Source organism: Rana temporaria, chromosome 11, assembly GCF_905171775.1.
Source record: "Rana temporaria chromosome 11, aRanTem1.1, whole genome shotgun sequence".
In the NCBI taxonomy this organism is placed as follows: domain Eukaryota; kingdom Metazoa; phylum Chordata; class Amphibia; order Anura; family Ranidae; genus Rana; species Rana temporaria.
This window is the reverse complement of record NC_053499.1, coordinates 119,182,530-119,207,691: the sequence shown is the minus strand read 5'-3', so window position 1 is coordinate 119,207,691 and position 25,162 is coordinate 119,182,530. Positions and strand designations below refer to the sequence as shown.

The window sequence follows — 25,162 nt, the reverse complement described above, 5'->3', positions numbered from 1 at the left end:
ATTGTACTTAAAGCCAAAATTGGTTTTCCACAGCCGACTGTAAGAAAAGAGAATTCTCCCAATCGCGTATTTCGCGATGCCATTTTCTGGCTTCACACCAAGCAATATAAGGCTTCCAGACCTTATGATACATTTTTCTAGCGACAGCTTTTTTAGCATTCTTTAGGGTAGACACTACTGATCCCGAGATGCCACGGTCCTTTAACACCCTAGCCTCAAATAGCCGTCAAATTTAGAGACTGTAAATTGGGGTGGAAAATAGGACCTTGAGACAGTAGATCGGGGCGACGTGGAAGCGTCCATGGCCCGTGTATTGTCAGTCTCACAATCTCCGGGACGTCTGGGCCAGGCTGGTGCCACCAGAATGACTGAAATCCCCTCTGAATCCTGTGCAACAAATGTGGAAGTAGAGGGATCGGAGGGAAAGCATAAACCAGGAAGTACCGTCTCTATGGAACTATCAGATTTGTTTAGGACACAAATTGTTGTAGCTTGTTGTTGAATCAGGATGCCAATAGGTCGACCTCTGGCCATTCCCAACGTTGGCAAATTTCCTGGAAAACCCCTGTAGACCATTCCCCCTGGCAGATCTGCTGGCGGCTGAGATAATTTGCCTTCTAGTTAGACTCCCGGGATATGGACTGCCTATATTAAAATCGGCACATGTCCCTCTGCCCAGGCTAGTATGTGGTTCCACTCCTTTAGAGCGGAACAAATCCTGGTACCGCCTTGGTGGTTTATATAGGCCACAGCCGGGTCGAACTGAACCCTGATAGGGCAGTCCTGAAGCTCCACCGCCCAGGGCGTTAATGGGCAGGGATCTGTTCTGTCCCTGACCATTTTCCCAGAGCTGCGAGGCCGTCTAGGGTCGCTCCCCAGCCTGAGACTGGCATCTGTAGTTCATACTCTACAAGTTACCAGGAGAAAGGATTTTCCCTTTTGCAGGTTCTGATCCTGCAACCACCAGTTCAGGCTTAAGCATGCCCGAAGAGATAAGCACATTGCTCTTTTGTTCCAAGCCAACAAGATTTCTTGTTGTAAAGGCCTGGAATGAAACTGGGCATTGTCTCGTTCCCCTTATCTGATGCACCTGAACCTTCAGGGCACAGGTCTGGAAGCCTTATATTGCTTGATGTGAAGCCATAAAATGGCATCCTCGGAAATATGTGATTAAGAGAATTCTCTCTTTTCTACAGTCAGCTGTACAGGTGGCAAAAATACCTTGAACCGTATCTAGGGTCAGAAATAAATACTTTAGACTTTGAGCTGGATTCAAGGTTGACTTTTCGGTATTCATGATCCAGCCTAAGCTTTTCAAATACCGCACTGTGCATATTATGCTCAGTCCTCGAGCCCGAAATGAGCGATCTCCGAGTAGGTCAGGATCCCTTGGGCCCTTAAAAGACCCAGTACTGGTGCTAGAACCTTTGTGAACACCCATGGAGCTGTAGCCAGGTCAAAGGGTACAGCTTTAAACTGAAAATGACGTTCCTCTACTGCAAACCGTAGGAACCTCTGATGAGGCTGGAAAATAGGTATGTGTGAATACAAATTTGTTATATTGATGGAGGCTAGAAAGTTTTCCCTCTGGAGTGAGGCTACTGCTGAAATGATCATCTGGGCTCATTCGGCTGGGCTTCCACTATGGGTCACAGGAGTGCAATTTGTTTTCCACTACTGTGACCCGTTTTTAGCAGAGAGGTCTGAAGTCCGCTCTCTGCTGACGTCACCAGGATCAGTCCAGGCACCGCGTCATCCAGACTTCGGAAGTCTGAATCCGCCAGATACCTAGACTGATGGCCGTTTCAGCCTCTCATCGAGCCACTGAGACTTTCCCCACCCCTCCACAGCTTAGCACTCCAATGAGTGTGGAAAATCGGTTCTCGGTGAAGAGGCAGCGGGGGACAGATGCAGCATGTAAACAATTGGAAAATTACCTAGAACCCTTATACAATATAGATTTTCTGAAAGTAAAGTCCCTGGAGAATAAACTGGTACGCTTTATCATTTTCTATAGAAGATATGTGTACATTGGTTTTTCAAATAGCAAATTTTCAGGAAAATAAAATAAAATACAGTTTAATGAATTTTAGAGCATGCAAACACAATACCCAATTTTTGGGTAAAATCTAAAGGAAGAACTTATGCTGAGTAAATAGATACCCAACATGTCATGCTTTAAAACGGTACCTAAAAAATCTTAAGTCAATGCTTTAAAAGCTTTTACAGGTTACTGGTTTTAGAGTTACACAGGAATTCTGGCACTAGAATTATTGCTCTAACTCAGTTGTAATGATACAATACCTCATTCGTGTGGTGCCATCACTATTCACATATGGGCACAGGATCTACATGCGCGCACAAGATAGTGCATGAGTTAGGGAGGTGCTTTAAAATCTTTATTTTATTTGAATTGATTGTTTTAACACAGTCCAATTAATTTTTATTTTTTTTAAACTTTATTGCCATCACATGGCATGAACATCCCCTGAAGTAGCATGGGCGGTGACAGGTTCTCTTTACTGAGAGATTTGAGGTCTATTAGGCCTTTAATCTCTCCGCTGCCATCCAAAGCAGCTGATCAAACAAAGATTACCTTGACTGGTTTGCTTTACTAGCCACTAACAACTAGTAAACAAAAAAACGAAACCAGAAGTGTCAAAATCCTTTTCGCTTCCAGTTTCATACACCATAGGACACGATTAGGGAACAGAAGTAACTTTTGTCACTATGGTCAGCTGGCATAACTGCCCACAGCAGCCCCAGCTGTGGGGCCTTTGCTGCTTGTAAAAGTGATCAAGTAGCTGCAGCTATGGTTCTGATATCACCATCACTTCCCAAAGATGTATATATATATATACACACACACACACACACACACACACACACACACACACACACACACACACACACACACACACACGTTGGTCAAGAAGTGGTTAAACACAAATGATTCCTGAAATAGTAATTATACCTTGTCTACAGTCATTCCAAAATAACACTAAAGCCTACCTGGCCAGCACCAGCCCTCATAGTCACTTCCATCTTTGGTTTTAACATAGTAGTTGCGGGATCGAATTTCGCTATGAATCCGGTAACCGCCATCAATCTTGATATGAGGGTCCACAATAGCTACCATCTGTAGTACCACGAGACATAAGAAAATACATGAACAAAGTCGGCATTTACCCACAAAATCAGAAATACGTTTTTAAACTGAACAGTTAATCCACATTGAAGTATAAAGATAAGAGGCAGCATGACATGGAAATTAACTTGCCTTCCGCCTCTTCTCCTTCAAGCCATCAAGCATATTTCTTGGTGTGGGAAACTTATTAGCGTCCCAAGTGAAGTATCTCTTTCCATCAGCATGCTCAATATCCAACCAGATAAAGTCATAGGGAATATCATGTTCATCAAACCCAGCATCTACACTGCGCACATCCTCCTCATCATTGTAGTTCCATCGGCATTGGTGGTATCCAAGTGAAAAATATGGTGGTAGAGCTTGGGTCCCTGCATGTAAACAAAGCAAGACAGTATTAAGTGTCTACGCAGATGGATATTGTGGCCTTTCATCCAGAACAGAGTAGAACGTAAAGCAATTTAAAATATCCCCCTCCTCCACCTTTTATTTTTATTTATTTTTTATAATATAAAAAAAAAAAAAAAAAAAGGGACAGATGATTTTTTTACTTGCATAGAGTGGACCTGATTTTCCTGTTATTAGGTCCCCCACCAGCGCTCCTGGCTTCTCTCTGGCAAGTACCCCCATAGAAAGCTATAGACACAGGCAGTGGGACTCGATGCCGCCTCCTGGTCACTGGCTCCGATTGACAACAACGGGAGCCTAGGCTCCTGCTCCATCAGCAAAGCCAGTCAGACTAGAAAGGGGAGAGAAGAGCTGCAGATGGGCAAATCGCCGGATCAAATGAGGGCTCAGAGAAGGTGGGGTGAAGGGGCGATACAAATGCCTATGCATTTTTTACCTTAAAATTAAAGGAAGGGGGGGGGGGGGGGCGTGACCGGAAGCCAGCCTGGAAGGACTGCAGCTCTAAGGCACTTTAGCCGGGGAATCTGCATCCATCTATGGGCGGCTCACAGACCACACGCTCCAGCACAGCTAGAGGAACATTCCAGCCCCCACCAGGCTCCTCCACGTCCCTCAGGGACTACTTTAAACCATCCGGAATGCCGCCAGGCGGGGGAGACAAGATGGCGCCAGACGCCGCAACATCGCGCTCCAGGACCTCCTCACTTCCATCCCCACAGCAGCCTTCCCCATCGCTGGAGCGCCAGATGACACAGCCACCCGGACCCCAGCCTGACGGGATCCTAAGCGGTGAGTCGCTCCCAGCGAGCCCCCCTCCCTTCCCCGCCACACCGCACGCAGCCGATATCGCCGTCCCGTTCTCCGGTCTGTTCCACTTCCTGCGGGTCGGTGACTCACAGTGCGCTCAGCCTGTCAGCGGCCGCAGCAATGTCCCGTCGCGGCCGCTGATAGGCTAAGCGCACTGTGAGTCACCGACCCGCAGAAAGTGGAACAGACCGGGACGGCAATATCGGAACAACAGGGGATCGTAGGCAGGTAAGTGAAAGTTTATTTTGTATAGTTTTACAGCCCGGGCACAGCGGGGGTTAAAAGTTTTAGCTTGGAGAACTCCTTTAAGGTAAAAGATGTTAAAGCGGAGTTCCGGCCACAATTTCACTTTTTAAATATAAATACCCATGTAATACACAAGCTTAATGTATTCTAGTAAAGTTAGTCTGTAAACTAAGGTCCGTTTTGTTAGGTTGTTACAGCATTTAGACACTTTATAAAATAGAAATTGACTGGGGCCATCTTAAGTGTGGGCATCATGAAGCCAGACTGTATGACTTCCTGGATTTCAGCCTTGCAGATCTCGCACATGCTCAGTGCTGCACTGTAAGCAGTGTAATAGGTTTCAGATCAGGTTTCAGCACCTGTACTGTCCAAGTCACATTATTCTTCGAGACTGGGGAGTGCACAGACTCCTGGAAAGTTACACCCACTACATTCCCAGGAGTCTGTGCGGTGTAGGTTAGGAAGCTTAAGCACCTAGGTGCAGGAAGTGGGAAGATTAACTATTCTGCCTAGCAACAACACTTTGAAGGCATCTAAAAAAAAAATGACTAATGACATTTTTTTTTTAAAACTACTGATGTAATGTTATATTTATGGGTGGAACTCCACTTTAATGCTTTATAACCACCTTTTCAGCTGTAATTTTTCATTGAAAAGATTCAATTTTTTCCCTATTAAAAAGGCATAATGGTCTGAATATTTGGTTGGTTATAATTACTATGTGCAGTACTCCCATGGTAAAACAGCATAGCAGAACTCTTTAGAGCTTTCCAACAAACAAACAAAAAAATATATATATTTTTTTTTTAAATAGGATCAGTATAGGTTTACTTTAAAAGGGTCTTCTTCAAGGACATACTGTACTTCTTTGCAAGTAAACAGGACAATAGGTAAAGTTATACATGTTATATTTTTGAATACCTGTGAGACTGGCATATTGCTTAAACACGTCACTTGGAGAAGGTCCTAGCAAGAGGAATACATCAATGATGCCACTCTCGGACATCCAGTGCACGTCTGTCTGAGGGGTCTCTCCACCTCCCTGCATATACTGCAGCATCGTCCCAAAGAGAGTCTGTGATGACAGAATGGTAAAATGGCAGAGTGCTTGAGATTTCAGTATTTTCTCTTTTCATTTAGTATGCCATTTGCTTACCTTTCCAGCAGTGTTGGAGCTAATATCTACCCAGGTTTCAGCAGCATTGAGCCAGAAGATACCTAAAGTGCGGTGAATGTTGTGAGCTAGCAGCAGTGGCACAGCCCCATATAAAGCCATGGTGTTATACAGTTCATACTGAAAGACATCCAAGTTATACAAGCGGTAGGGATCTGTGCTCCTGAAAAACCAAGATTTTTATTTTTTTTAAATCACACTGGAAACAAATTTCTACTAAAAGTGAACAAGCCAGTTGAATTGCATAAGAAGCTACCTGTCTGTACTGTATGAATATAAGAGGGGACAAAAAAGGTAAAGAATTTTGCACTTCTTACTCTGTTGTGCGCAGTCTTAAATTGTCTGCATGTTCTGGAATTCCATAAACGTGTTCAAATCCCGGTAAGGAGAAGTCTAGACCCAGTGAAGAAGGACCTGTAGAGGGTTTACATAAAGATGCAAGACTATTACCTACAGAAAAAAAAATCTAACATATCTGACAGTTCTGAATAAAAGCGTTCAATAAACAGTCCAATACTGTCCCAATATAAACCCTTGCTGGGCATCAGAGGTGTACCTTTATCAAACACAGATTTTAAAATGTGTGCAATCCTAATGCCTCCTGGCTGAGGTTTCTCTTGTAAGGTGTTAAAGGACATTGCTGGGTTGAGAGGGGGCATAGAATGCATGAAGATAAAAATCCTTGTGCCTTTACAGCCATTCTGCCTGTAGCTTAAAGTGGAACTTTAGTCAGAAAATTAAGTCCCGCTATATGGCCCCTTTGCAGGTATAGCTATGTAAATAAAAATAAGGATAAAATCCAGTAAATAACCATCTCGCCCCCTGCTCTGCACATGCTCAGTTGACCTACACTTTTTAGGCACCGACAAATTTGTAGAGGCCGATCTGCTGACAGCCTCAAAGCAGAATTAAACCCTCCTATCCTTTACAGCCAAAGAAGCTGCTTCCGTTTGATCTTCAACTGCCAGGGTACTGCAATTTTGATTAGTTAGGACACCAGTCTTTTGATGGTTTACCAGTGTGGCTGAGAGATAGTTGGAAATCCCAGCATTGTAACCTTTTTTGAAACCGTTAAATTAATGGGTTTAATTCCGCATTATAAAACTTGCAGCCCCAGAAAAAAAAAAAAAAACAGGCGCAATGCTGGAGGTAATTTGCAGAACACAATACCTTTTGGAAGCATTATTATTAATGTGGAATGTCCCTTGCTAAAGAACATTTATCAAGTTGTTATGGGTAAAGGTCTGCTTTAAAGCTGATCGACGGGGACAGACTTGTCCCAATCAGAATACAACAGCTCAGCAGTTAGTACAGCGGCTCTGACCGGAACCAACTATTTTTTTTAGTTCAATCAAATCTCAGTGTTTACCAGGCATTAGTGATACAAGATTTGAAAGCTGTGCCCGAGGACCTGCACTGCAAGGATCTCCCTACTTCATTCATTCAGTAGATCTGTGCTTTTTCCACTTCCCTGCTGCTTCTCCATAATCAGTCATCAGATCACCAGTCATCAGGTGGAGCTCTGACATGAGGAAGTAGAACCCTCTCTACCAAGATGTTTATCGCCACACATACAGTGTGTGGAATGAGGCATGGTAAGTTAGTAAAGGGGACTGAATTTTGATCTGTCTGAAAAGTCACACACAGTGCTTCTGAACTCTTCACATAATTCCAGGTGTGTCAAATAAATACTTCCCCGCTGTTCAGTATTATTCCTCTCACTGGGCACTACATATTTAGCTTCCTTTACAGAATATGCTTATTTCAGTTTTCTTTGCTTACATAGTTATTTTTATATTTGTCAGTATCTGTATACAGAAGCCCACAATAGCCTTAATTTAGTACAATTTTTGAAACAAAGCCTTCAAAACAAATTCAATTATAATAATCATCATATGAGATGCCACCAGGCCTCATGTAAGGGGCTCAGTGCGGAGGGACAGCAGGACAATTGCATTGCGTCTGTCTCTCCCTCCAGCAGCTGAAATCTAGTTTCTACCCCCTCGGTGGCTGCTGCTGGAGGGAGACACACAACGCATCCTTCTGTAATGGTCCACCCATCCTGCTGCACCAATCCCCCTCCCTGTGCTGCCCACATAGGATTCCCCCAGATGTGCACAGGCCCCCCTCCTCTTGCCCGCAGTACCCCCAGCTTCCCTCTCATGGTGGGTGCTGTGGGCACACAGGCAGATGGAGAGCAAGGGACGGGGCTGGTGTCCGTTATGCCGAATTGGACAATGTTTTTAAATTAGACAAAGAGGGCAACTGTTACGGATCGCTCCTGTGTTCATTCATAACTAAGCATTGTAAATGGTTTACTATGCTAACGTTTATGAACAGGAGCCTCGGTCTTCAGTGCAGCCGAGGCTACAGAGAAAGGAATTGAAGAATCTGTCCTCAATTCCTTTCTCTGTCTGAAAGGTGAGATGTAGCATTTGACAATGCTGTTTTTTGTGGAGCAGTGTGGCCCTCGTGAGGCTATACATGGACCCTTTATTATTTACTTTTTAATCGCTACATGTATGTGTGTGCATGATGATTTGCTTTGATCAGTTTTTCAAGCTTAGTTTACCCCCCCCCCCCCTTTTTTTTTTATGATTTAATGTGATGCTCATTTGAATGATTAGATTTCCCCTTAATATACATGGAGTATATCACACTGTACATCAATCACACTGCGCTCCTGCAATGCAATCATCCTTCCTTTTATGAAAATCATCTTCACCATAAACCTTCTTACCATTAGGCTTGCTGTCTGTGTGAGTTTTAAATGTTTCTTCCCACATTCCGGGTTCATCTTCTTCTTCCTGCCAGAAGATATTACATTTGGCAAAACCTTACATGAATGAAATGCAGTCAATCTCAAACTATGCATATCTTTAAATTTTACCATTTTAATCTCTCAGACGATTTCCATAGCCACTTATCAACTTAGGACATGTCTTGTACAGCCAGAAAATCATTCCTTTGTTGGCCACATCACACATTAAGAACCTGTTGTCAAACTTCTTTAGTGAGAAAAAGATATTTCGTCTCAGAGGAGAATATTACAGGGATGGGTACTAACAGTGATCTCGGACCGGCTGTGCACAGACGAAATAGCTGCTGGAATCACCCTGTCTCCTTAGCAATTATGAACTTATCCTTAAAAACAGACTTAATGTGTTTTTTGTAATGGGAGTTCTTAAGTGCAATATTAACCCCCATAAGCAAATTTTAATGCCGAAACCCAGGTTTGCAGTGTTGACATGTGCTTGTCGCAGCTAAAAAACATTTCATAATAATCATATCAATATCCCATGAGTAAATTATTCGTACCCTTAGTAGGGCCAAACAATAGTGCACATAAATTAAAAAAAAAACTTGGTAAAGTTACTCTGCAGGGTATTTAGGACTGAACGCATATGGCCAATCCTATAAAACTATAGGGCAGGGGTGCTAAACCTTTTGAAGCGTGAGGGCCACTTAAGCGACTTGGTAACTGGTCGCGGGCCACAATCAGCGGAGTGGGCAGATGGCAGGTCTGTGTCTGCTTTGCATATGCAGAGCAGACACAGCCTGATCAGTTTGGAGATTGGACACATGTTGGTTTACATCTGCCACTCCTTAGGGGTAAATGGAGGGTCCAATTGGGTTGGAATGGCCGTGTGAAAGGGGCCAATGGTTGCTTTTACACTGATGCGATTAACCCGCACCGCGGTTGCAATGCAGTGTACCTTTGGCTTTTCTGCAATATGCAATAGATAGGTGCACTGTTCTGGATTTGCGGATTAGATTAAAAGCAGCCCAGTAACCACTGCAGAACAAATTTGCCCATATACACTGATTTAGTAATAAAGACCTTTAATAACAGTGCTCTATTCCATCCCAGAGCAGGAGGTCGCGGGCCACATCAGAAGGCTCCACGGGCCACTGGTTGGGCACCCCTGCTATAGGGGCACCAGGTTTCAGACTGCAGGTACCAAAGAGAATACTGAGTAAATGTCCCAAAACCACAAAGGGCAAAATTGGACACCCATAAGAGCAGAACTGCCCCCTCCGTCTAGGTAAAATAAAGCAGAGGTGGGGTGCTACTACCCAAGAAGATGAGAACATTTTCAGAGCTACCTGGGTGCCGAAAGGCTGTCGCACAGCTGCAATGGCAATTATGAAAAGAGATAGTCCCCCAACTTCTTGCTTGCGCTTTAAAATCTTCAGAATTTATTGGTTAGCCATAAAAGACACAGTATAGGACAGCAAATGTAAATGCATTTCAGCCTTTTTCACTACCAGATGAACAAGCCATAAGGCTGAAACACATTTACATTTGCGGTCCTATACCATGTCTTTTATGGCCAACAAATAAATTCTGAAGATTTTAAAGAGTAAGCAAGGAGTTACGGACTATCTCTTTTCACGTCTATGTGCAGATATGTTGTATCAGTTTAATGGCAACAAAACTAAGCACACAGTGTGAGGCAGATACTCAAAAACACAGGTGGTTGTGCAGATGAGGGTCAGGATGCCAGAGATGACCAGGTCACTGTAGATGGGAAGTGGTAACAAACAGCAGCAGTATGAGGATTCCTTAAAGAAGTCTTGGGAAAGTGTGTGGAGCCTGTGCAACATGCCACCCAGCAAAACATTGCACCGTCCCTCAGCGTTCATGATTTTAACTAGCCCTGCTTGTTCAGTCCACTGGGGTCTGGGTACGGCATTGCAAAGACATTATTCAGAACGGCTAAACTGGATAGCTGCTATGTAGAGACCATCTGAAGCAGCAATGTGGTGATGAATAGTGGTTAAAGTCAATGAACGAAATCCACACAGTCAAAGTAAAAAAAGCTAGCAAAAATGTGGTTGGACTTTTCTCAGTAGAGCCAAGATGTCCATCTTCGGACACTAGCAGAAAACTGAGGTATGCTGGGTAGAGAAGGGGTTATACGAGGATTGATTTACAGTTTTGTTTGCCAGTGCCAATCCTCCTGCAGTCAGCAGGGCTATTTGAATTCCTGTGTCCCTCAATAAAACAAGAACATTTGTTCTTCTGGTAGTCTCCTAGTTTATATTCTAAACGTAACTACCATACTTATACAGATCGTTTTTGCCATTGCATAGCCTACCATAGTTGTACATTTTATTTGCCAGAGTTCTGTTGCCCAAAAATCTAAGGGGGGGGGGGGGGGACAGGGAAAGCCACTCCCACCAGGAGAAGGCAACGATTATGGCTAGTGGCTATAGCAGCAGCTAGAAAAAAAATCGCAAGAGAATCGGGCAGGCTGGTTGTACCCAAGGTGATCGACCGATCAACTTGGTACATTCAGCCTGCCCATTAATGAGTTCACAAAATGTCACCTCCAATCCTTTTATATTGTTGTTCACATCCCTATCTCACCTTCTTGTTTTCTTCCTCTTTCACAACTTCCTCTTCTCCAGGAATTTCGCTATCACTTTCTGAGGCAGCATCAGTCTTTTCTGAGTCACTACAAGCCGAACAGAGACGAGGGGTGAGGAGTGACGCTTCCAGGGAGGATGGGATAGATGGGAGCAGAGGCGAGGGAGAAAGAGGAGGGAAAGGATTAGAAGAGGATAGGGGGTATAAGATGTAGGGGGGTATAAGTTCTACAACTACTCAATAGCTGTAGTGATAGTTACATTATCCCTAGCTACTGTCGCTACATAGTATAGAAATCAAAAGATTTGTATAAAGTCACACACACACACACACACACACACACACACACACACAGTAGCTGTTGGAAGGTCACCCTCTAAATTTTATAGGTAATCCAAAAAGGAAGTTGGGCCCAACACCAATCCACTTAAATAATGATCAGAATTGCTAGAGATGTTAGATTTGGCTGAACATCCAAAACCTTGCTGTATATATGCAGTTTTTAGAATTTATAATTAGGTATAACTGATTTTTGTCCCCAATTGGTCAGGTCAATTTCACTTTCCAAACAAGCCAATTAAAGCCTTATAAAATGAAAGTGTCTGCAAGAACTCCCCATGCTCATAAAAACCAAGTCCCTTCTCCTTTTTCCCCCTAAAGAAAATAAAAAAAGGAGAAGGAGAAGCTTTGTGGTTGGTATGGGGCAACACGGAAAGCTCTTTCAGATGTTTTTATGAAGCTCTCAATTTCATCAGCGTTTTGAAATTTTACTACCCAAGTCCCCATGTTATCTGGCTATAATATCTCACAGTTTGAAAGATTAAGAAAGTTTAGCCAAGTATGCAACTACTATGCTATTATTTAGGTGTTTTAATCTATGTAGGTTGGAAGTGTCAGTGTATGTAAATGGGATTACCTAGAGAAAAGATTCTTCACCTTATGCCACATGTTACCGACAGCGCTACTAACTTTGGCCGAGAGACTGGGAGGTGATGGGGCAGGAAAAGAAGAGGGCAGAAAGGGATGGGGCATAGAGCAAAAAGCAAAAAAGAAAGAAAAACACATTTCAGTTTCAATCCCTGGGAAAAAGCCCATCCCTCACCCCTCCAATCTTCAAATATTTGAATTTTCTAGCTACACCTAAAGGCCAAGTTCACCTTTTTTTTTTCTACACACGCTTACCTCACGGTCTTTATAGCGGTTTAAAAACACTACTTGATTACTTATGCCTTACTTCCTGGACAAACTTTAGGTCATGACACAGGAAGGAGTTGACCAGCTGAGGGTAGATGATGCAGGGTGTGTGCCAATGAGAGCAGCTGGTCAACTCCTTCCTGTGTCATGACCTATGGTCTGTCCAGAAAGTAAGTCAGAAGGAAAATCGATCATTTAAAAAAAATCCCTATGAAAAAAAAAAAAAGCGAACTAAGCCTTTAAGGAATGCAACCCGCTTAACTATTGCCCCTCCCCCAATGAACACTCCAAATATCACATAACACCAAGTGTTACTTACGTGTCCTTTCTTGCTCGTAGGTGTTCAAAATAAAGAAGTCCTCGAGAATTTACACTCAGTACCAAGTCTTGGCCTGAGAGGATATCCAGACGAAAAGGTGACCCTGTCACCAGGAGCTTGTTAACGCCACCTCCCAAGGACAACTCTAGAGTGTTGTCATCTTGCCCAGAGACCTGTAGGCTGTGACAAAAGTAATATAAAGCACACTGAAAAATCTCACAGGTATACTGTATAGAACTAAAGCAATATGCAACTTAAATGTACTGGTAAAGTCAGTTGGTGGCATGGGAGGGAAACAGAGGCCATAAAAGCCATCTACTTACTTCTCAGGAGTGGGCGTCCCAACCAACACATCAGGAACCTCATATCTCGGTTTTAGAGGCTTAAGCTCATTAATCTTAATGCGTGTCATATTTCCGTGTAATCCGAACACTTCCAACAGAAGAGAGACCTGGGACAAAATAAAGAGGCACTTGTTGAAAATTCTAATGACGAGTGAATTCTCCCACACCCTTCAAAATGAGTAAAATATAAGTTTCCAGCACTCCACAAAAAAAACCTAGAATAATTTTTCCAAAAAAATAAAATGATAAAAATGCCTTTTTGTGCTAAAAAGAATGAACTCAATGTTTGCTTAAAAGGAGAAGTACGGACAAAGCTCGTTTGGCTGTACTTCTCCTGTGGATCTTGGGAGGGCAATTCGTTCTGCACTTCTGTGACCCGGTTTCAGCAGTCAACGGAGCACTGAGAACTGAACAATTAGAGATGTTTGAGCACTCGGGTTCTCAGTCTTAGAGCCAGCGAGGGACAGATGCAGCATCGGACAGATCCTGCATCCACCTAGGCAAGTATGATTCTTAAAAAAATAATCCCAAACTTCTTTCAAAAGGGAAGGGGGTGCTAACAGGACCAGTGCAGTGTTGGAGACCAGATGGTTATGTATCCCCTTAACTGGGAAAGGTAGAGTATAGGCCTATGGTAACCATCTAATTCAATTGGGAAAAGAACACAAAGTGGTGGCATTTGCCAATATATTCTACTCAAGATCCATGTGGAACGGTAGATCAAGATTTAACATTGAAAGGCATACTTTTGGGACACATTTAAAAAAAAAAAAAAAATGAAAAGTAGGACTTATGATCATTTTATAATTTTTATGTCACTGACACATTTTCACCAAGGTGATTTGAGTATATTTTTAGGTCTTCAACACTAGTGAGCGCTGCACTTATTTTTTTTTGGTTATTTAAAGGTGATTGTAAAAAGTACATTTTAATTTTTCCCTTTTTAAATGACAAACATGTTATACTTACCTCTGTGAAAGGGTTTTGCACAGAGCAGCCCCCTATCCTCCTTTTCTGGGGTTCCCCAGTGGCGCTCTTGGCTCCTCCTGCGTGAACGCTCCCAAGTCCTGTTGCTGCGTCCATTGACAGACAGCAGGACTTGGGACCCCCCCAGTGTCACTGGATTTGATTGACAGCAGGAGCCAATGGGGACCCGGGACAGCAGCTGGAGCAATATGGTTCAGGTGAGAAAAACGGGGGCTGCTGCAGCACAGAAGGTGTTTTACCTTAATGCACAAAATGTATTAAGGTGTAAAACCTTGAGACTTTACATTACAACTCCTTTAAAATGTGTACATAATGCTTAGATATCCACATGAAAGCTCAGATTAAAAAGCAACCCTGTTTGGTGCAAGTTTTATTTTTATTTTTTAAGATGCTTTTATAAATTGTTTTCTAGCCCATCTGAAAAAAATAAATAAAGCTTTGTTTTGCAAAAATAAATAACAAAAGGGTATAGCCATGAAACACAATTAAAGACTTAAAAGTGTTTGTTACCCCAAAAAAAAAAAAAAAAGCCTGTTCTATTAAACCACGTTATATAGCACCATACTTGTGCCATTTGGGCCCCTGTATCACCTGAAATACCTGGCTGATCCTGCCTGGTTCTTCCCTCCCTCCCTGTAAACTGACTAGGGGTGCAACGGATCGTCATTGATCCGTGATCCGAACCGAAAAAGATTGATCCGAACCGCACACACGTGATCCGAGGATTGTTTTCTAAAAAAAAAAAATAATTTGCGCATGTTCAGTCCACACACAGCGTGGTAATGGCGAACGGAGGAGCTTGAATGCCCCGCGTCATTTAAATCCCCTGTATGGGAGCATTTTGGCTTCCCTGTCTAATATTATGATGAAGGAAAGAGGTTAGTGGATAAAACCGTGACGGTGTGTAGGCACTGTGGCACAAGAATGCCATATGACAGTGGGAACACATCAAGTATTGTCACTAGGGGTGCAACTGATCCGTACAGATCAGCACCTTCGGGTCGGGACACACAGCGATCCACGGGCCTCCCGGTCCATAGGAAAGGCAGCGGCTTCGGCCTAGCTATCGAAGCGGCGGCCATCGAGGTCCACCCGGCGCGGGGGATGCAGGCTGCTCCTCGGAAGTTTGTGGGCACTTGAGCTCAATATGTCATTGACTCCTAACAGCCCAGCGATGAGCTCCATGCTGCACCTTGAGGAATCCACACAGGGAGCCGCTGCCGCACCGGGCGTCCTGCTGCTTGCCAGAGAAGAGAGAGGAGGCGATCGGGGGGATCTGTATGGACTGAGCACGTAGGGGGGATTTTCACTAGACACTCAGCCTGCCGATCAATGACACTAAAGGGATCTGATGATTGGGATAGTTCAGGTCACAGTAGGGAACTGGTGACACCACTTTCGTACATGTCGGATTTCCAAACACTGTATTTAAGCACATAAGCTCCGTTTTGTGTTGAGAAGAACTGTGAAATCAAAAACTCTGGTGGGTGTAACAAGATTTGTCTTTTTTTTTTGCTGATCCGAAAATGATCCGATCCGTGACTCCTGATCCGAGGATCGATCCGATCCGTGAGTTTTTTGATCCGTTGCACCCCTAAAACTGACCACAGTTTATCATGGCTGCTTAGCCCGACACTATGGTCAGCTTACGTGCCTTCGTCATTCGCAGCTCTCCTCTGCAAATAGGCCTTTTTCAAAAATCAGACAAGGGATGCCTGAAAGACAAACATACTAAAAGGCAAATAGACTGTTTCAGTGCATTTGCACACATTTTTCCCCAAAGCTTAGTGAAGGTGGCGAATTTCCACTTAGCGCAAAAAAAAAAAAAAAAAAGCTTGCTAATGTAACGACAGATTTAGAAAAAGGCAGATAATAGAGCAAATAGAAAGACGACTCAGTGTGCTGCTACAGTTTCACTGTCCAATAAAAAAAGACAGATTGTATTTTAAACAATCAATGCGGGAGTGGAGTTCCAGGACCTGGCTTTGCCAGGCACAGGTTCCTGGTTCTCATATGCATTTCAACTGTTTATTCAGTTAACAGTTAAGTTATTCATTACCAACATCCACCTACCTTGGTCTTGTCATTGATGAGCTGAATCTCTAGCTTGTCAGCAGTCAGTTTTGCACTTCCAAGCAAAGCCCGATACTGAGAGGGTCCCGTCTCAAGCTTGCGCTGACGTCTTAAAAACAAAATAAAATGGTTATGTATCTGTTCTACCTAAACCAGCTACATAGAAGAAAAGCAGGAGCTCATGGCTATGTGGCTAACGTTTCATTATACAAGCCATGGACAGCAATTTTTATTATAGCTCTTTACTAAGGATGAGCTCCAGCGTGTTCGCATAGTACACATGCAGAGCCCGCCAGGAAGTCTGCGGGGCGCTGCGCTAATCACAGGCAGGGAAACATTCACCCGATGCTCGGCTGCAGAGATCGGGAAATTTCTCCCTGGTTGTGCTTAGCGCAGCGCCGTGCAGACTTCCTGGCGGGCTCTGCATGTGTACTATGCAAACACGCTGGAGCTCATCCCTATTCTTCATCATTCCCCCATTTCAAACTTTGAAATGTAAGTTGCAGAGTGCTGAGTTTTTACATCATTAAACGTAAAGCCTGCAATTTAAAAGGCCAAATTTCACCTTTGGAATAGATTATACCTGTATTTAGAGAGGAAGTAAACCCTGATGGGTTTTACTTCCTCTTTGTTCTCTGCAAAGTAAAAGCATAACGCGTTAGTATGCATCGCATACTAGCCCATTACGTGCCACTTATCTGCAGAAGACTCCCGCGATGTCCCCACTGTGTAACGGCGTCCCTCTTCAACCCCTCCTCCTCCCGGCTGTGTTACTGGCTGGAGTCACACGTGGGAGCTGACAGTCACAGCACGTGCCCTTTCTACGACGTCGGCGCAAGTGGATAAGGCGAATATTTCCAGTACCTACAGGTTAGCCTCATTATAGGCTTACCTGTAGGGAAAAGGGTTGTAGAGAGTTTACAACCACTTTAAGGTGTATCATGTTCCAGCTCGTCCCCTGCCTCCAACAGGATCCTATCCTTGCACATTTAGAAAAATCAGGATGGCTATGCAAGACATTGCCTGCACAGCCACATCATCCATTCACTGCAATCTGTAAATGAGGAAACTACAGTCCTGACTGCCACCATGGCAGATGGCTTGGAGGGACCCTTGCAGTTCACCGACACTTCCTCCAGCTTTCTAACAGAGCCTGCACAGAGGTACGGCATGAAAGCTGGAGTAGGTGTCTGCAAGAGCTGGACATTGCACTCCTGATCGCAGGTTCCTGCAAAAAAAATAAATGCACATTTTGTCCTGCAAAAACATGTGCATTTACTATTTTCTTTTTAAAAAGGTGAATGTAGCCTTTAAATCTATAAACCGTGCATGCAACAGCCAAATAACCATGCAGAGCAACTGCATCACTGAGGAGCCTCACTACCTGAGGAATACACCACCTCATAACTAAAGATCAGTAGATACAAACCTATTTCCTTCTTAGAGTTTGCACCCCCCCCCCCCCCTTCCACATTGGCTTTATACAAAAAATGTTTCAGGTGGTTAATGATGCAAGCACTTATTCATGACACACCTCTGCATTATGAATACCGTTACATACTAATCAGATGCAGTGAATGGATTTGAAATACCAGCTAGGCTAATACAGAGGTCAAGATCTGGAATACATTTAGACCCATTTTTTTCTGCTCAAAAGCTCCTCTCAGAACAAAACCTTCGATTTTTTTTTCCTCTGCCTGTAAATGATCCACTTCAAAAACTCCTGTAAATGCCTGTGTGTGCATGGGCACAAAGGCTAGCAGAGGTGCCTTCATAGAACCCCACCCCCCAATTTTAGATTTAATAACACGGTTCCCTCCAATACAAGCTGTACACACTGGTGCTGGTCTCTAAAGCACAATCAAATGTGAGTAGATATCGTTTACAAATGGCAGCTATTACATTTTGAATAAATATTGCACTTTGTTCTAATGCTTTGGCATTTTTTTTTGGTGAATGATGAGATCATGAACCAGCTGACAAACGGTATACAGCGGATTTGGGAGTGACCCCGATATCCAGCGATACACCAGGATATCATTGTGGGAGTGTGAATTCTTTATTCATGCGGTAGCACATGCATGCAAATCTATGAAGAGGAAGGAAGAATCCTAAGCACATTCATTTTTACCCTTTGTTTTTTGGTTTAACACATAGGATCACATTGTGGACTTTTATTTAGTTGGACTTCGGCTAACACACTGAATCACATTGTGGTGTATATTTGATGATTGTTATGTGTTGATATAAGTTAAAAGCCTGCACTTTAAATTATTAATTTGATCAATAAAATGAGTACCAAATTGATACAAGGCCAACAAGCACTTGAACAGGAAATGATCTCTGCTGTCTTAGGGACCCTGTATGACCCAATGCTAAAAATCAGCACTTGTAGACGCAACAGGCTGGTCCTCTGGTTTCAAAGTGGTGCACAATGCAGCAAAAAGAGCAAAAATGGTCTACTACAGAGATATGCAATTAGCGGACCTCCAGCTGTTGCAGAACTACAATTCCCATGAGGCATAGCAAGACTGACAGCTACAAGCATGACACCCAGAGGAAAAGGCATGATGGGACTTGTAGTTTTGCAAGTCCCATCCTTTGCCTCTGGGTGTCATGCTTGTAGCTGCCAGTCTTGCTATGCCTCATGAGAATTGTAGTTCTGCAACAGCTGGAGGTCCACTAATTGCATACCCCTGGTCTACTATAATTAGACAGTAATATCAGTAGACAGAAATGTAAGCAACTCAGAAACAGTCTGTGGCCGATAACTCAAATCGACAGGCAAAATAAAACACAGATTGTGCAGGAGAGTGCATGAGAGCATGATTATGGCATCTGATCTTGAAAGCACTATGTCCCGTAGCTGTCTCCTGCTCCATTCTTCTGTTATCAGCCTGAGAACTCCTGACAAGTGCTCAAATCACATATGATAAAAAGCAGCAGGAGTTGTGTTGGTGGAAGATGCTATAAATGGATTAGCCGAGCCCTGAATGATTCAACAAACAGAGCTGAAAGTCTACCAATGAGGAGAGGGGGGGGGTGCCTTTCCTCCAATCCGCTGTTTGGCTGTATGCCCAGCCTTTACTACAGTGCTAACCAGAAAAAGAAAATCTAATATGATGTGCACTTTCTAAACAGTATATATAAATGAAGAGGGCTAAAAAGGATAAAAACATGCTACAATGTGTATGTATTACATGAATGCTTATGTTCTGTCATTTTATTTTGCTCTAACATACTTTCACCAATAGGTTTCTTGCTGTGATCCACTCACTGACCTGCAAAATGAGCTCTGGTCACATGTCTTGAAGTTGCTCCTATCAACACTCAGAGCAGGAGTAAGGCAGACTGACAACACGAGAGCAAGCTCCAGGAGCCTTTATCAAAAAGAAAAAATATATATTAGTGCATTTCACTAAAAGAGAAACACAGCAAAGCAAATATAAAATAAATGCAGGAGAAATTTAAAATCATTCTACATGCTTTTTCCGATTGCTCAGTGACATGCAATTATAATCACCTAGTGACAAAAGCAACAAACATATTGGTTTCCATGAGGTACTCTATGCTCACAATTCTCTACTACCTTGCTAAGCAACAGTCTCCAGAGATTGGGCATCATCTCAAATATATTATCATGTCACATAGACGCTGTGACTTCTGCTTCCCATGCACTGGCTTAAAAGAGAATTCTCTTAGGGATTTAACATTAGCAGGTTTTCTACTAAAAATAATTATATAACAGCTGTACTAATGGTAAAATGGAGCAGGAAAAAAAAAATTAATAATAATTAATAATAATAACTGTCATTCAAACCGTGTACTTTAGATTTACCTGCAGTGAAAGGCAGATTCCTGGCTTTGTGCATACAGCATGCCCTTGTAAGCGGCGATTGGGACAAACACACTTTAAGAATTCATTATTAGTAAAATAATGGATCTGGCCAGTCACAGAGCTGGAGTCCGCAGCCCCGGAGGGAAGATGGGTGAACATAGATGCGGCCACCAGTGGGGACAGCGTGGGCTTCGTTTGCAGGCAAGGGTCACATAATGTGCTAGTATGCGATTCATACCAGCACATCATGCTTTTATGTTGCAGAGGTAAATGAAGGAAGTAAAGCCCATCAGGGTTTACTTCCTCTTTAAATGTGCAAAAACCATTACCCAAGATATACTGACCCTGATACAATCACTTATTTTCCCAGACTTTTGTTTACATTATTCTTTTCGGAGTATGAAAAATAAATAAATATACAAAGTATCTTTTTCTCCATTTGGAAGTAGAGAGTACAGAGACAGATTTTACATTCTCCATTTGGAAGTAGAGGAGTACAGAGACAGATTTTACAATCACAAACTATCAAAGCCTTCATGTGACCAGAGGACAAGTCTCCCAGTTCCTGACCGTTCGTATGAGACCAGGAGCTGTCCATGACAATTTGCTCTCTGTGCTGACACATGCTATGGAGTGCACCTCAATCACAAAAGTCGATGCACATATATGTGGCATCTAGGAAGACGACCCACTCCTGTGATGCTGCATATATGCCTTACATTGTCATCAACAGGTTAAAGTGATTGTAAAGGTTAATTTTTTTTCTAAATAACAAACATGTGATACTTGCCTCCTCTGTAAAAGGATTTTGCACAGAGCGGCCCTGATCCTCCTTTTCTGGGGTCCCCTGGCAGCGCTCCTGGCCCCTCTTCGAGTGCCCCCACAGAGAGGTGCATTCCATGGGGGCACTCGTGCGGGCACGCTTCAGAGTCCAGCTGCTTCGTCCATTGACACAGACAGCAGAGCTTGGCCCTGCTGATATCAATCTATCCAATGAGGACCTGAGTGGCTGGAGCTGCTGGGCTCGGTTGTCGCTGGAACAAATCGGGTAAGAAAAAAAAAAAAAAAAAGGGGGGGAAGCTACTTCACAGTAGGTTTTTCAATTTAGTGCATAGAATGCATTGAGCCGGTGAACAACCCAGAGACACAGTGTGTGTGTTTTATTAAAATTATAATGCCAAATACCTTCTTTGCAGAACCCTACAGTGCTGTCATGTGACCTCCCTCTGCTTCCCTTCCTGAGTGGGAGGAGCCATGACCCTCTAATTCATGCAAGCTAGCATAGGCAGGTCACGTGTCTGCTCTGCAAAGAAGGTATTAACATTATGATTTTAGGAAAACACACACACTGTACTGTAACAGGGTCCAAAAACAGAGGATAAAAGTAATGAATATGCGTTTCTAGACAAATACTGGGAGCAGCTGCAGGGAATAGAATTACACAGGTAGAAGATTGGCTCTCACACAGACTACAGAAGAGAAAGGGGGAGAGGCAGAGATTCAGAGACACTAAGGAGAGAGCTGGATAACAGAGGCACGTAAACTGACCATGCTATTGGATCAGCAGCCATGATAAACTAGGTCAGTTTACAGGAGGGGAAGACTGGATCAGTCAGGTATTGTACAACATAGAAAGGGACAATTGACAAAGTACTGCGCTAGGACTTGTCCCTTAAAGGGACAGGAGCATTTTTTTAGGGTTACAACCACTTTAGGCTTTACCTTATTTACTAACCACAATGAACATTCACTTTTACAGGCAGACAGTCTCGCTCTTTTCCTTAATTAACCCCAGTATGTTGGTCTGATAAGGATTTGTTTGTAATGATTTTCCTTATGATTACACAAGCAATTTCATGAGCAAGAACTTTATGAACATCATCAGTTAATAATAAACCTTTGAAGTACAAGGTGTTGGGCAACCTCTGCTCAGCTTATACTTTTATAACACAGGGTTCTGCCAGTGATAACAACCAAGTGATTGCTCTGCCTTCTGTAGTTGATAATGTAGAAAAATGGAATGGTTTCATGGCTGGTGGCAATATCCATGGATCTTTGTATGTAGGATATAATCCCACTGCCTAAGAGATTTCCTACATACTACACCTTTATAATCCTATCTTCCCTTCCAGATAAACAGGATATCAAATGGCTTCTAAAGACACCAGTTTCCAAACCACAAATAAAAATGTAATATTAGACAAATGTACGCCATCACCGGCACCACATTAGCTTGGACTCGTGCTTGTTTTTTTGCCATCCCGATGCATGCAAAGCCAAACTCTGGGATAGTTGAAAATCCCTCTCCATTCCTTTCTATATTTTGCCACAGTAAAAACTGATATGTCATTTATTCCACACTTAGAGTTTTAGTAAAAAAGTAATGGGATGTCATTGTTTAATCCAGGAAAAAGCAGCCGTCGAGGCAGCATGAGGAGAGATGAAGGAAGTGCCTATGTCACTTCCTTATGGAGGGCTGCACTGCATCATTGAACTACAACCCCCATCATGCAACAGACAGGAGTCTCCTCCTGGCCCATCAATCATTGGTCACATTAGTGGAGGGAGTAGACCAGGATTCTGAAAGGAGGTCCTCTCACTACAGCCTCCTGCAATGCAATTACATTGCTGCCAGTAAAAATAACTACAGTGAGGATGTTACAGAACCAGTGGCCCAGGAAAGGAGCAGACACGGTGGCCACTGGTCACGTCATACAAAAAAGGGTCACAATGTCCTCATACAGGATCCAAGGAGCCGTTTGCAGTTCCTGTAGCATTAAGGCCCGTACACATGTTCAGACATTCCGACGGGAAAAGTGCGATGGCAGCCTGTTGTCGTAAAATCTGACCATTTCTACGCTCCATTGGACAATTGTTGTTGGAATTTCCACGAACAAAATATGGGATAGCATGCTTTAAAATTTTCCGACAACAAATTTGTATTGTCGGATTATCCGATTGTGTGTACAGAAGTCCTTCGGAAAAAAATCAAAAGTACAAACACGCATGCTCGGCAGCAATGCTAACCATAACACAACAACATTAGCAGAAGTTGGCCAAAGGGTGATGCTAAAGAGCTGAAAAAACACGAAGTTTCGTGTTTGTTGGCCGACAATTCTTTGCCATTTGTATGCAAGACAAGTTCACAGCCAACACCCTTTGGACAAAAGTCCTACACTTTTGTCTGAGGAAAATCTGATCGCTTGTACCAGGCTTTACATTCACAGTGTTTGCAATAAAAAAAAAAATACAAATTAAGTTATAAGCACATAAAAGCTCCTTACCAGAGCTCAGCTTTAACATATTACAAAACATGTAAAATCATGGGAGATTTTCTGCTTGCTTCAGGCAGAGATGCCGATCACACTAGTGCAAGACTGCTGCATCATTCTGGAACGCATTTCACAACAGCAGGATTGCCATATTAACTGAAGTTAGCATTGCCTTTCATTTTTTCCACACAAATAGAGCTTTATATTGGTGGTAAACAGCACTATTTAAAAAAAAAAAAAAAAAGACCTAAAATATTGACAGGATGGTTGGTGGCTAACAAAAGAGAGAAAAAAAACAAAAAAAAAAAAACAAGTTGTTCTGAGTTTGTTAGAAAACTTGGTAAATAAGTAATTTTTCTCCTTCAGCGCTGAGGTGGCACGAATACGTAGCACTAATCAGCCGCACTGATGGGCACGGATAGGCAGCACTGATAAGCACTTAGTGATTGTAAGCCCTTACACACCACTTTTACCTACAGCCAAGCCTATAATCAGGCTTACCTTTAGGTACTGGAAATATCTCCTAAACCTGCACAGTTTAGGAGATATTTACCATATACACTTGCGCCGACATCATCGGGACATGCACACTGAAGAAAAAACACAATCACAGACATTTTTTCAGCAGCGTGCCGTGACCGTCGGCTACCGCGCACATGTGCAATGTCACATGACTCCAGTCAGTCAAAGAGCCGGAGTCCACAGCCCTGGATGGTAGAAGGGTGAAGATGGACGCGCCCACCACCAGGGAACTCAGAACACATCGCTGACTTTGTTTGTAAAACCCAGCAGCACAGACTGGCATCACTGATGGGCACTGTTGGAGATGTACAGAGGATCAGTGCCCTGATTATCTGTACAGGTCTCCCCTGTGAGGAAATGCCACTGATCAGCTCTCTTCAACTCACACGCTGTCAGTGGGAGGAGAGACAATAACTAGCATTTCCTTGTTTACAAGTGATCAGCTGTGATTGGACACAGCTGATCGCATGGGTAAAGAGCATTGCCATTGACTCTTTACCAAGATGGGGGTTGTGCCTTTTCCCAGGGACACAGCATGCCTCTGATCGCCGCAGGTGCACAAGCATGGCGACGTCATAACATTGTCCCAGAACGAGAGAGCCATCCTGCACTGTCATTGGTCTATACGGTGGATGGGAGGTGGTTAATCACATGATCTCTGCAGACTTTTGGCATTGCTCCATGAAAGGCAAGCACTTCAGTTATTCTTTATCCATTCCAGCAGAATTCACCACAGCTTTAGGTTTGAGGCCTCATTCACAATTAGAGTTATGTTGTAATTTCCATCAGCAAGAATTAGAGAATTTCTGTGGACAGAATGACGGACGTTTGCAAATAACTGACCCAAGACAGGCTGAGTGATCTGTCACTGTGATAAATGAACAGACAGCGATGCTTGTTCATTCATAACAGCAAAACATCATTCAGAGCTGCGACTCTGTGTAATGCATCTATAGCTGCTTTTACTTCACACAGAGCACAGGCAGACACTTTAGACAGAGCACAGGCAGACACTTTACACAGAGCACAGGCAGACACTTTACACAGAGCCGCAGCTCCGAATGATCTTTCATGGTTATGAATGAACAAGCAGCACTGAGCGTTCATTTATCACAGCGACACCAGCCCGTCATTGCTTTGTATAGGTGGAGCGGCCGCATTAGTCCTCAAACACCATCCATGCCGTTCTGTCTGCAGGAATCCTCCAATTCTTGCCACCAGAAATCACACTGTAGCCAAGTATGAATGGGGCCTTCAACCTAAAGCTGTAATGATTACCAGAAGTGCCAGTACTTGCCTTTCATGAAGCAATGCCCAAAAATCTGCAGAAATCATGCGATTAAAAAATGCATTAGGCATAGATAGGGGGTGGGCTCTGTGCTGGCTCCTCCTCCTCCCACAGGAACACCCATAATCTGGGCTTCAAAAGGGGAGTGCAGTTATAGCCAACATGCAGAGC

The 25,162-nt window shown here is 43.3% G+C and overlaps 1 protein-coding gene across 2 annotated transcripts in view; it reads right to left on the bottom strand.

The window, feature by feature from the left end:
• The window catches only part of GANAB (glucosidase II alpha subunit), a 46,904-nt gene that overhangs the window by 19,364 nt on the left and 2,378 nt on the right, over nt 1-25,162 (bottom strand). Inside the window, exons 2-13 of one of the 2 annotated variants that reach the window (XM_040328943.1) lie at nt 19,353-19,451; nt 16,072-16,180; nt 12,991-13,118; nt 12,668-12,847; nt 12,071-12,136; nt 11,155-11,242; nt 8,521-8,587; nt 6,098-6,194; nt 5,763-5,943; nt 5,528-5,681; nt 3,281-3,516; nt 3,013-3,139 (exon numbers count right to left, since the gene is read on the bottom strand). In XM_040328943.1, coding sequence (XP_040184877.1) covers nt 3,013-3,139; nt 3,281-3,516; nt 5,528-5,681; nt 5,763-5,943; nt 6,098-6,194; nt 8,521-8,587; nt 11,155-11,242; nt 12,071-12,136; nt 12,668-12,847; nt 12,991-13,118; nt 16,072-16,180; nt 19,353-19,451 — 1,532 coding nt within the window. The remainder of the gene's footprint in view (nt 1-3,012; nt 3,140-3,280; nt 3,517-5,527; nt 5,682-5,762; nt 5,944-6,097; nt 6,195-8,520; nt 8,588-11,154; nt 11,243-12,070; nt 12,137-12,667; nt 12,848-12,990; nt 13,119-16,071; nt 16,181-19,352; nt 19,452-25,162) is intronic. The other variant, XM_040328941.1, reaches the window with a different exon arrangement.